Source organism: Sesamum indicum, linkage group LG2 (genome assembly GCF_026168435.1).
Source record: "Sesamum indicum cultivar Baizhima isolate 11 linkage group LG2, ASM2616843v1, whole genome shotgun sequence".
NCBI lineage: Eukaryota > Viridiplantae > Streptophyta > Magnoliopsida > Lamiales > Pedaliaceae > Sesamum > Sesamum indicum.
This window is the reverse complement of record NC_142658.1, coordinates 18,300,870-18,314,908: the sequence shown is the minus strand read 5'-3', so window position 1 is coordinate 18,314,908 and position 14,039 is coordinate 18,300,870. Positions and strand designations below refer to the sequence as shown.

The following is a 14,039-nucleotide window of genomic DNA, read 5'->3' as shown; positions in this document are numbered from 1 at the left end:
TAAGGACTCGAGTCCTCAATCAAGAGGGGCTATTTTAGGAAATATGATCTATTTAATTAATTATATTTTATGATATAATTGATCGTTTTTTCTCAAAAAATAAAATAAAATCTATTTGTATGTAGTCAATATTTTTTGAGTCTAGCAAATGGATTATGATTAGATTTTCATATTAAATTATAATTAATTGTTCTGTAAATTAGGGAACGATGGCTCTCGTGTTATATTTTTGCACTGCAATAAATTATGTTAATAGCTAGAAATTTAGAAAAGAGGGTAATTTATTGATAATTAGAAAAATTAACATAAAAAATAAAATATTTTCTTGTTATAATTAAAAAAATTAGTATTGCAAAACTTTGTATCTGGCCTTAGCCAAAAAGAAAAAAAAGAAAAGAAAAGAAAATTTTCCCCCAAATTTTACTAAGAAATATTTCTGTTAGTAAAATTTCTAACAAAAATAATAAAAAAAATAATTGTTAAAATCAGCGATGAGCTTATTACCAAGTAAATATTTTTCTTGCTAAATTTGTTGCTAACGTACACTATCAAAAAAATTCCACCATTTTGTAAGAAATTTGTGTTGTTAATGGCATTATTTCTTTTCGCAATTAATCCACCAAGTACAAAGAATTGGTCCAATTTGGATTAGTGTCTCTTTTGACTTCAGATAGATGACCAAATACTTGAGAAAAGGAACACACTCCAGTCAGGTTCAACAAGACACTCCCAGAACAACAATACAATCCAGACAAGTCAGAGCAACACCACAACAAAGTCGTCGGACTCAGTACCTCCGCCACAGCCACGGCGGACGAGAGAGAAACCAACGGCCGTCGTCGACGGCGGCAGAAAGGGCAAAACAGCCAAATTTGACTCAAAGATTGGAGCAGTGATCACAACAGTGACATTAATAGTAATGTTGATTTGGGGCAAGGCGTGTGCAGTTGTGTGCATGGCTGCCTGGTTTTACCTCATCCCTCGTTATTACAATGAAGAACTGATGAAATTGACAAATAGTTCAAATGATGGTGATTTTGATTCCTGGGATTACAAGAAAAGGGTCATTTTGCGAGGATTGCTAGACAGGAATCGGCACGTTCGTGGAAAAATTCTAACTCAAATCGAATTTGATCGAACTTGAGCCAATTATATGACAAGTACAATATACTTGCCGTGTAATTGGTGTATAGTTCAGATACGATCAAACCTGATTTGAGTAAAAAAAAATTCCATGTTGGTGGGAGTCCACCTAAAAAATTAATTTGCCAACATTTTTGCTTGAGTGAATTATGTACAAATTTTATCAAATTATTTGTAATTTTTGTGTGAATTTTCTAACTCTTAATTGATTTGTTGCTATTCAGATGATTTTAGATTGTAAGAGACTAATTTTTACTTTTGGTAATTTGTTGTTCTATGTGCATTTTCTTGGCTCATGGATATATCTTTAATGTTTCGCTTTGAAGATGTTTTTTTTTTTTAAATTAGTATCTCTTAGAATTGGACATAGTTACAAATATTCTCTCGTTGTTTGAACACGTATTAATATCCCTCATTTTAACGGTCGTCCAGCTCAATTTATTAGTCTTCATTACAAATATGAACTGAAAAAACACCATTGTGGATTATAAATTATAATTTTACTTATTTAAAAAAGAATTATGAAATTCTTTAACAAATTAAGTGGACAACTTTTTAATGATTTTCGAAAATTTTTCATCCACCTCGTCCGATTTTATAATTTGTAATATTTTCTTTGAAAAATACAAAAAGGACAAATCGATAATTTAAAAAAATTACATAATTTTGTCAAATATTAAAAAAATATTAATTATTTTTTAATTTATAATTATACCGAATCTCTGAATGAAATGTAATTTATCCTTTTATATAGAGAGAGAGAGAGATTAGTGTTATGAGAAAAATGAGTGAAAAAAGGAGATGATGAGGGCCGGTTTGAAGGTTCAGTTAGTTGCCACCCAATCACTAGGATTGGAATGGATTTGGTAGACATTTCATAATTTTATAATTACTATTGGTGAATGGAGTGGCCTACTTGATGGGATATTTCACTAAGACTTTGCTCAACATGGAAACGACTATTATTAATAAATGTGTTATGAAAATATTAAATCATTGCCACTTAAATATATTTTTAATGACAAATTAAACCTACCAAGATAGGTGGGTATGTTAACTGGCTTGACATAGTTCATCTGGACAAGAATGTAAAATTACCGTCTTCTTCAAATTTTTTGTTGGCAAATTAGAATCATGCCCTCTATGTTTCCCATTCTTCTCCAATATTCCATCCATTTTTTTTTCCGTTATTCAGTCAGAAAGCTGAAAAGAGAAGAGAATCGTGAAAATGAGGGTAAATAAGTAAAATGCCCCTTATCATGCATGTTAAAAAATGAAATAAACATGGGATTGGGTTAGGGGTGTCAATATGGGTTTAGACCCTCTTGGTCTTCGACCCCCTCAGTCACTACAAATGCCCCCGATCAGTGTAATGGGATGTGTTTATTTATCTATCTCTTGACTCGAAATGGGAGCAAGTTTGAAAAATGATCTTAGAGTGTCTACAGTTGGACTAGGAGAGTCTCTTAACACCTTCTTTCTTTCTTCTCGTCGGAGTTATTTCACAAAGACTTGTCGGGGTAAGGAAGAAGGGGGGAACAAGCACACTTAGAGAGCGCAGTACAACCGAGAGTTGGATGCTGCGCTCGGGAAGGATGAATCACTCTCGAAAAGGTGGGTTCAACCCAACCCAACTAGTCTTGAATTGGATTGGGTTAGTTATAAATTAAACTGGGTTGATATAGGTTTAAGTTAAATAAAATTATATTTTATATGAGTTTAATATGAGTTTTAAATAGGTTCAAAGAACTCACAACCGAGTATTTTCTTTCACCACACACACTATTCTCACCCACTCCTCTTTCACCAAACACACGAGCGCACGCACTCTCTCCTATCTTTCTACACATCAAAAATCAAACGCACTCACTCATTTCTTTCTCCACACATATACGCGCACACACACAGAACTTTCAATTTTCAATTAAAAGGTTATAATGTTATTCTTATTATTTCAAATTATTTAGTAATTTATTTCGTATTTTACGTAATTTTTTTATTTTATATTACAATTTATAATTCTGAAGATGATGAAAATAAAAATTTCCTCCCAACAAATATAGAGAATTTGGTTGGATGGCTTGGTGTTCATTTAAGATGAGCATTCAAAATTTTATAAATTATTTTGATAAAATGTAATATTTTGTAGATACTTAGTAGAATTTTTTATTTTATAATTTAGCAAAATGAATCTTAATGTGTATGGTAATTAGTTAGAAATAACGTCTAATACAAGTAGTAGTTATCTTTTTCAATGATTTATATATTGTCCTTTTTTTTCATTGTGTAAAATTTTAAAATTTTTAGATTCAAATTAATAAAATATTTTATACTAACCCGATCCAACTCATTTTGGATCCATTCATTTGAACCGATTTTGGACTGGATCCATTTTTAAACCAATCCAATTGAACTCAACCCAAACCCAACCCAACCGGCCCATTTGCCACCCCTAGATTGGGTTTAATCCTGATAACACAAATTTTTCCATCATCAATTTAATAACGATTTTATTCTATTACTCAAATAACTTATATCACAGATTAAACGCCATCGATTTACTAACAATTTATTCCCAAATTAATACAAACAAATAAAAAATGAGATCTTAAGAGTAAATCACGTCGACATTTATTAAGGTCAAATCGAATTATACAAACACTTTTTTATCCTTTATAAAATTATAAATACACTTATTATTATAATTAACTTCAAAAATATACTCGTAAATTTTTATCCTTAAACAAAATACGTATTTATAATTATAATTATAATTTTAAAGATTGCACTTATAATTTTGCAATTTTGGATGTTTGTGCCATTTGACCAAACTTGAATGAGAGCTATGTTTGGTTTTATGTTTTCATATTTTTTTAGATAAAATAAAACACACTCAATGTTTATTTTTATGTTTTTATACCTTATTTGTGAGTTTTTTGTTTTTTAATTTTCTATATATAATATAAAAGAGACATCATTTGACAATAAACAGTAATTTTTGTTTCTCAAATTCCAAAATAAAACCTGCACCATTTATTTTAAAATATTTTAAATTACCTCAAAACACAAATACAAACATACCATTTATTTTTAACACACACTTATTTATTTTTGTTTTTCTCTCTCTATCTCCAAAACACAAAATAAAATACTCAAAATATAAATCCAAACATTACGGAGGAGTCCGCCTAGTCAAGCTTCAATCTCCATTATTAAATATAAATCAACCTTCAAATAACAGATATTGGTAATTACTTACATCACAAATCAACTACATATATATGCTCCAAATCATCTCCCTTTATTCTAAAACATTGTTGGCGCATTACACAATTCAAATGGCATTCATACAGTACGGACTAAAAAGAACAAATAATTGACGCAATCAACAAAATTTTACGTTGAGATATTTCTCAAGTTCTGAACGATCACGCCTCGCCAGCTCCACCTTCAATCCGTACTTCATATACATCGTCAGCGCCATCTTCGGCACCACCGGGGGGTTCTCCGCCACTACCACCCTGTACCGGAGCAAAATGGAGGCTGCCGCAAACTTCATTTGATAGTAGGCGAAGTCTTTGCCCAAGCAAAGGCGAGGGCCACCGTTGAAGGCTGTGAACTTGTAAGCAGACTCGCTCACGAAGCGACGGCCATCACGCAGCCATCGCTCGGGCTTGAACTCCCGGCAGTCTTTGCCCCATATGCCCTGCATTCTCCCCATTGCGTAGATTGCGTACACTACTTTTGTTCCCTTCTTCAGCACTGTGCCATCTGGGAATTCGTCGTCCTCCACCACCTATATATGTTCATACATTAGTATCCCAGGAGGAGTTTGATTTTGAATAATAATTTGTCGTCTTTTAGCACTCATATTTTTATCATCAACAATAGTTGAGTTGACGTCAATTCTCCTCCTTGAAGAAGAGATCTAGACTCCTACCCAAGTTTCCCCCACCCCCATGCCCATTGTATATTTAAAAAAGAAACCCATTATTTTTACATGTACAACTTATTTTGGGTGGAATCCAGATACTTATGTCACACTTTTACTATGTATTTACTACCAACAAAAATGTACATACGTATTGAATGAAAAACTATGCAATACATATCATGTGAGCATCAAATTGAATTTTTTTATTTTAAATTATATTATATCTTCTATTTCAATCGGTATATATATTTGTATAGCATTTTTTTAAATAAAAATAAAAACGTCATCTTTATACATCTGATATGATCAGTGTAATATATATTGTATTAATAGCACGATTTAATATTCATTGTTAATGTTTTAACATCTCGTATATGTAACTTTTTAAAATTAATTAAATTATACTTTATATTCATTATAAAAAATAATTAAATATATTTTATGATTGTAAAAAATAAATATATAGAGTCAAAAAACCTTCAAATCATTAGTCGTAGTGGGTAAAAATTTAAAATAAAATGTGGTAAAAAATGTTTCACGTAAATATAGTTTCGAGTCTCACCTCCTTATGATCAACGGGAACAGAAGGGTACAACCTGAGACCCTCCGACAGGGCGGCCTGCAGATACTCCATCTTCTTCACCTCCTCCGGCCGGAACACGAAGTCATCACCATCTCTGATCCCTTTCTCCCCTTCTCTTTCCCTCACTACCCCACAAATCTCTGCCAGAATCTTCTCCTCCACCTCCTGATTCCGGTTCAGCAGCCAGAAAAACCAACTGAGCGCCACAGACGATGTGTCTCTCCCCGCCAGGATGAAGTTCACGCAAATATCCCGTAAGAATTTATCCGAATATGCCTTCCCCTTATCGTCTCTCAGCCCCATGAACACCGTCAGAAGGTCCGATCTCCGCTCTATATTGCCTAAAGAAAGCTCCTTCTTCCTTGCCCGGATAACCTCCTGAGCGAAATCGTCCACTTGTTTTATACATTTCTTCAGCTTCCCTTCGCTCCCAATCTCAAAGTATCTCATTGCCTTCCAAATCAGAGTTGGGGTAACGAACCGTGCTGTCGTTGCTTCTGTTGCAGCCTCAAAGGCGCTGGCGAAGGGAATTTCCGGCAGGCCGGGTCTCAGGCAGCCTGGATCCACGCCGAAAGCGATCATGCAAACATTGTCGAACGTGAGCCTGAGCAGAATGTCCTGCAGGTCAATCCGGGCTGATTTCTGAACAGATTCCTCCAGGACAGGCAGCAAACGGGAGTGCACCAATTCCAGTAGGGAATCAGTGGTCATCTGCCTAAATTTCGCGGAGTGAAATTCCAAACTCGCTGTTTTCCTCTGCCTCTGCCAGATTTCATCGTCCGCGCTGAAAATGCCGTCGCCAAGAAGGTCCCGCACCGTGTCCCGGAAATACGCTCCTTTCGGGAAATTCGAAAACTTCGTCTTGAGAAGGTACTCCAGGTTGCGAGGATCAGAGGTCACCACGCAGTTGAGATTAGTAAACCAGGGACCTTTGAAGGTGAAAGTCCCATTTTGGCGATTCAGAACTTCAGAAATCCATTCATACATATCCCCCCGGAGGGCCAGCATAAGCGACGGCAACATTCCAAGAACCGGCCAGTTGGGGAGGCCCTGACGACTCTTCTGCCGCAAGCAGTGTATAACAACAAAGACGACAACAGCAAGCAGAAGCTCAAGCATCTGAATCTCGGAGAAGAACGACAAGAACCCACCATACCGAGCAAAACTCCCCGACCCGTATAACAAAGAAGAAGAATTACAATCAGGCCAAGAAGAATTCATGATTGTAGAACGAAAGAGATGGTGATGAGGAGACTGCAGGGAATCAGCAGAACTGCTGGAGAAGTGATGAATTGGTGTGGGAGTAGTCATGTGTGTTGCGTTATAAGGACACAAGTGTGAGTAGCAATTTCTTGGCGTGCATGAGTTTGTGTGATACGTCGACTGATTTGGTGAGCAGAAAGAGAGGCTGCTTTTTTGGATGTAGGATTAACTCATCACCATATGTGGCATTTCTTGCAGCTTCTGGTTTGATTTTGGGCAAGTTGAGGATGGAAAGGGTTAGTTCATAGGTCGATAATTGGTGTGTTTTGAGTATTGAGTGTTTTCTAGTATTTGGTTTGACCCCTTTTATGAGGTGGGTTTTGGGGGTTTGGAGGATGGAAGGTTGGTGGCTGCAGTTGACCTAAGTTTTATCTCTACCTACAAACCTATGAACACGCATTAGCCAAAATATTGGTCAGCTACGTATACTTTAGTGAATGAATGTGTGTGTTGGGATTTAGTTTTGACACGAAATTCCTTAATCTAACGAAGTTTTCTCTATGTTTAATGACCCAATCAAGATAAAAGATTAAATAGTTACGAGGATTTATGTGGTTATAACAGTACTGATAAAATTACATTTTTAGTTTCATAAAATAAAAAGTTTACTATTTTTAGCCATCTATTTTATGAAATTTTAAGATCGATTTTAAAATTTAAAAAATTAGACACATTTAGTCTTTTACTTATACAGAACTTTTGAAATGATCGTCAAATTGAAAAAACTTGACACATTTCTCACGTCAAGTTTCCATGTGTTCGCAAGCTATTTACACAATTGATGAAGACACACATTGCATGTGTCATTGGCATTTATTTTTTACAAAAACTTGAACATGGTACTAAATTATCGAGTTTTTCCACTTTTAGGATTAATTTGGAATTCTCATAAAATAAGTGACTAAAAGTATTGATCCCACATATCCTATAGGACTAAAAATGTGATTTTGTCTAATAGACTTCTCCATGTTACCATGTATATCAAGACTCAATTGATTCGACAAGATTTTAGGGCTAAATACACTTTGCACCTCTGAATTACAGCTAATGACGTATATACATCCCTGAACTATGAAATATAACAAAATGGCCCTCAACATTAGTTTCCATCCATTAAAAACATTAATGCCGCATAATTTCATAATAAAATTTTGGACATTCTATGTTAGAGAAATAAATACGCCAAGGATTCCTCGAAAAGTTAAGGATTAGTAATCTTTTTAAAAGTCAAATGGATTCGGTCTTATACATACGCGAGGAAGATAATCAAAAAAGAAAGAAAATGAATCCTCTGTGCACCGAAGGCAGAATCCGAGGAAGGAAAGGACCGAAGGGACGCTTATAGTCTGGACCGTGTTGTTAGCGAACCATGGGAGTCGAAAAGTAGGAATAGAGCTTACAGCCCATCATGACGTCTAATCTCATGAGTCTATCGTGCCAAAACGACTAATGCTAAGATCGCCCCAACTAGCTATTCAGGGAAGGTAGGTAAGTAAGAGGCGGATCTAAGGTAATGAAATTCTTCAAATCAATTTCTTTTTTTTAATAACTAAAAGAGGTCCCAGTATCAACAAATCTCACCACATCTTCATTTATAAACATACCACCATGATTAGCTATTAATTAATAAAATAGTTAAAATATTTTAATAATCAACTAATTACTTATTAATTATCTACATGTAATGAATTAAATAAGCTTACCAAACAATTAATAATTAAGGGTTTAGATTGGGAAGTTTATTTCTCTAATACAAAAGATCAAAATTGTAATAATAATTGGACTTTGACGTGAATAATGATATATATAGCGAATGACTCAACACATTTTGCTTATGTATAATGAACACGTCGACAACTTTCTTATCAGATTTAACAAAAACAATATTTTTAATGGACATACACTAATTGCGAGGACTATTGTATTACATCTCATAGTTAAGGGGCATCTATATGATACTAGTTATAATTTAGAGATACAGAGTATATTTAACACCTTCAATTTATAAAAAAAATTGATTGTAACACTTGAATTCATACTCTCATAATTGATTGCACCAAGTGCAGATTATAGCCAAATTTTAAAATTAACCTAATTCTTAAGGTTATAAAGAATTAAAAAATTAATTAATGCACATAATGGGTAATTAGATAAAAAATATATATATATATTTGTTGGTGGGACTAAAAGTTATGTATTGTAGTTTTTATCGAAATATAATTGAAAATATGGCCAAATTTCGAAAGATATAGCATTTGTACTTAAAACATATGTTTGATTTGCTCAACTCCAAGGCCAAACATGCGCTAAAGGTATATAATCAACGGAGACGCCAAATACTGGTCTGAACAAGCAGAAGGCCGTGGATGCTTTGAGTGATGATGCTCAGGCTCTTCGGGTGGTTGTAGGGACACCCTTACATAATGTATGCCTCTACAATTTTATGTCGTGGGTGCACCGAGTGATGCTCATACTTCGACAATATATGTCTTTAGAATTGATGTTTTGATGTGTGTTTTGTTCTTCACCTTCCTCTTTAAATCACACAGGAATCTATTCATACAAATATTTATTAAATTACGGATGACACTAGAACTACTAAAAAATATTATATTTTCTCGTGTACTTACATCTCAAATGGGTACATCCATTTATATTGCACGGGCCCTCTCATGCGCACCTCATATGGAAGGCGAATAATTAGATGCTCATTAAATCGAAGAAAGCCGGAGGAAATATTTTTTCGAAATTGCACAAGATGACTGCAACACTATCGTTCAATGCTTGTAGTTTGTTGACAACTAGGGTGGTTGAACAGAGAATTTGAAATAAAAGGCTCAGCTCTGTTTACGCACTTCACACATACTCGGGAAGTATCTCACAGAAGGCAACTAAAATCAACTTCTGCATGAGTACGTACAATTATGATTCTTTACGTGCATCCTTAACTCCTTTATGTCGACACAAAGGGTCAGGTTGGATGCATACCCTCAAGAAACTTAGGACCACGAAAAAAGTACCCGAACCATGGGAGCCGAATTACCTAATCCAAATGCCTACCCCTATCTGGCCCAATCATCCTAGTGCGTATTACCTTCCTTTTGAGCAGCTAGAGTTTGCTCCTCCTACATAGGGGAGGAAGTGACGGTGTCAAAGTATTCCTACACCCGCTCCTCGTCATGAAAAGGCCAACATAAAATTTTTCATATACAAGTCAAAATTTACATCGTCCGATGTTTTAAAAATCTCATTTTCGCACTTCTGACATGAACACTTAATGTTCTCATCGTCCATATATGCATGTTGGAACTTGGCCAATTCTACAAAGGCAATAATACAATTCTCAGACACTGACATAAGATCTTCTCATACATTCATATCCTTAATTATTTTAACATGATGACTCCTATACATACACATACATATATATATATTATTACATATATAAATTTTAATTGACAAAAGTAGATCAAATATAACTAATTAATAAGTACCACATGCATTTTAAATTGACCAAAAAAGGTTCAAGTTTTTTACTTGATCAAAATAGTTTCAAAGACCAACAAAATTTAAAGAGAGATTGATGGAATTTACTATCAATTTTATAAGAATGCAGGAGAAAGAATGAGAATAAATAAAATGAAAGCAACTATATATAAGAATTTTGGAACTGGCCTTGGAATGGTACTTGGAACGCCACAAATAACCATTAAAATATAGTTGTTGCACCACATTTAGGAATGGGGTCTGGCACATGTTTTGGAACACAAAAAAAGCCTTTGTAGTGTATTTGGCATGGATCTTGTAATACAATATTTTCGATCTACTAAACTCGTGCCAAAATATGACTTACTTTGGCACAATACTTTGAACACAAACTACATCTCCCATAAATATCATACTTAGGAATGATTATTGTAATACAAGAATTTCTAAAGACTGAAATTGTCTCAAATTATATCATATAGGACCGAAATTTGAAACAGTACCATTTATAGTTGGCCAATCATTCCAATCGTTATAAAAGCATTTGGAACAGGGAAAGGGAACGTCGGCGATGGGATTGGGCGAATGGAGAGGGGGCCACTGACGAGGGCAGGAGTTGGGAGGGGGCACCAGAGGTGGGAAGTGAGTTGAGGAAGAGAGAGGGTGGGTGGCGTCTAGGCGAGAGTAAGAAAAGGGGAGGAGGGCAATCGAGGGTGGAGCGGGGTGGTGGCGCAAGCAATAGAAGGGGTGGCGACGAGGGCGTCAGAGAGAAGTGGTGGCGCGCGGGTGATGGAGGCGGCAACGAGACTGGGGCGCCTATGGGGGTGGTAGTGGGGGGTTGGGTTATTTTTTTTTTGTTAATAATATTATTATGAATATTATATATTACATAAAATTATATATATTATATATAAAATTATATTTTATACTTAATAAATATTTATATATTATTATATATTATCTATAATATATTTATATAAAAAAAGATAATACTTTTTTTCTTAATAATTATGCTGAGTTGCGGAATGGGCGTGTACATTATACTATTGCCTCTAAGTGGATAAATTGCTTAATTTTAGAATTTATTTTTTTCGTAGGGAGATAATTTGCGCATATCCAATATCACATGGAGGTGCCATACATTTTGTCCTTTTATTTAGGTAAATTATATCAACACTTTTTGAGATTATATGTAATTACACAAACACTCTTTCATCATTGCAAAATTACAAGTACACCCCACAAGGAGTGTCAATGTAACTTACTCCACATGATGTCAATATAAATTACAATTTCAATCTCAGGAGTTGTAATTATAATTTTATAAAAGATATAAAATATTTATATAATTAAATCTAAGTTCAAAAAGTATAAATATTATTTATCCTTTATGTATTTATTACAAATTACATTCTCTTATATAAATATGCTTATAAGATATCTATATATTTATAGCCTAGCTACTATAGTCACGTATAAATTCAAAGAGATGAAAACATATATAGTATAATAAATATCCATGTATATGTTAATTAATATTTTTTGAGGGGACTTATAGACTAATTAATAGTATATCAATATTCATATAATAAAAATAAGGGAGAATTATCCGTCATTCCTTGAAACTTTGTTTCACGTAGACTTTTTGAGGGTTTAGAAAATTACATCTATTATCATTTATGTTGTTTCTGTCTAATAAATAGATCTTTTCGTTTGTCAAAATTTATCGAATTTTTGACCAAACTATTATTTTACATCTTCGCGAGCTATTGTGTGAGAAGAGATATATCTTTATAAGGGTATTTTGATCAGAAAATATTTATGTGATCTGCAATAAGTAGGTATTTAAGTCAATGGGGGGGGGGGTAAATATGAATCTTCATTATAGTTTTTTGCTAATAAAATCAAATTCAATAATTTTGACAAACGAAAGGATTTATTTGTTAGACAAAACCAAAATAACAGGAGGTTTTAGACAAAATCAAAATATTTATTTGATCTGCAATAAGTAGGTATTTGTTAGACGAAAGAATATTAAATATAATTTCTCAAATTACAAGAGGTTTTTCATATAATTCTATCAAATCTCAAGATAAAAGTAGTGTAATTATCCTAAAAATAACAACAATAAAATAATAATTTGTTTAACATAAGGGCAACTTCAAAATATTTACGAATTGTTGATATACCTAACTATTTTTTATCCAAAAAAGAAAGATACACATAACTATTTGCAATACCTTTTAATTATTTATTTATTTTTTTTAAATAATCTTCCAGTTATTTTATAAGATATATGTTACTTATACAAATATTGCATTATTTACTTTTTGAGATAATTATATTTATATTTTCTGACTTAACGTCGACTTATACAAACTGTTCATTTTTTAAAAATTTTAAATATACGCTCATTAGAAACATCAATATCATTTTTACAAATCACACTCTTTTTGAAAATTACACATACACCCCATAATATCAACAATATTACACAAACTAATCCTATTTTAGTTGTCATGGGTAATGTCTGCGTAATTACATAAAAAAAAAAAAGGGTAATTTATATAACTCATTGTAGTTTGAAAAATTTCATCTAATACCCCTAATGTTTGTTTCTGTCTAATAAATTGGTCTCTCTATTAGTTAAAAATTACTGAATTTCTTGATAGGAACAAAAATCTAAATAAAAATCGATATTTACCCTTTATTGATCGTAAAAAGATTTATTTGACCTACAATAAATCAATAATAAGTGGATGATAAATATAGATTTTTAATCTGATTTTTTTTAATATCAACAAATTTGATGATTTCTGATTAATGGTGGACTTATTTTTTAGACAGAAGCAAATTTCAAGAGTACTAAATATAATCTTTTAAACTATAGAGGATTTGCGTATAATTATACCAAATTTTTTCGGAAGTTGGATTATAATTATCCCTTTATATATATATGTATATATATATTTGTGTAAATTAGGAATGACAGACAAGTCGAGCCGGCTAGCGAAGATTTGGAGCTCGACTCGAGCTCAAAACTCTTCTGTTTATTCGGCTTGCGAGCTTTTTATTTGTTTTTATATATTTATTATTTTTAAGTTATTATATTTTTAACTCCATATTTAATACTATAACAGCTCTATTTTAAAATTAATCAAATATTATAATTATTATGTAATATCATATATTTTATATTTAACTAATAATATGATATTTTTATTTACATATTTAATTTCTAACTTAATCAATAAGTTTTAGTGATTTAATATTATTACTATATATTTTCTATTTTATATTAATTATTGATTTTAAAATTATCTAAAAGTTAAAGAAAATTAAGAATATACTTTTTTATTAAAAATAGCTTAGACTTTACAATTTAATATAATAAATAAAATGTTTTAAAGTAAATTTTATTTTAATTATAAATAAAATAAAAAATAAAAAGCTCGAGTTCGAAATTTTGTACTCATACTTAAGCCCGACCTAAATGTTTTGAGTTCGTCGAACTTGAGCTTGAGCCCAAAATTAAAAGTTCAAACCAAAATTTTTTGTCGAATTTGAGCTCAAGCTCGAGTTCAAAATTAAAAATTAGAGTCGTAATTTTTTGGAGTTTGAGTGGTTTTC

At 32.6% G+C, this 14,039-nt stretch overlaps 1 protein-coding gene across 1 annotated transcript; it reads right to left on the bottom strand.

The window, feature by feature from the left end:
• Window positions 1-4,332: 4,332 nt before the first annotated feature.
• Window positions 4,333-7,188, bottom strand: LOC105156099 (cytochrome P450 86B1-like). Its single transcript, XM_088876084.1, has 2 exons — window positions 5,640-7,188; window positions 4,333-4,939 (listed from the first exon to the last, which is right to left on the bottom strand). Exons 1-2 carry the CDS (start codon window positions 6,969-6,971, stop codon window positions 4,529-4,531), a joined length of 1,743 nt encoding a protein of 580 aa, XP_088732210.1. The 5' UTR covers window positions 6,972-7,188; the 3' UTR covers window positions 4,333-4,528.
• Window positions 7,189-14,039: the final 6,851 nt, after the last annotated feature.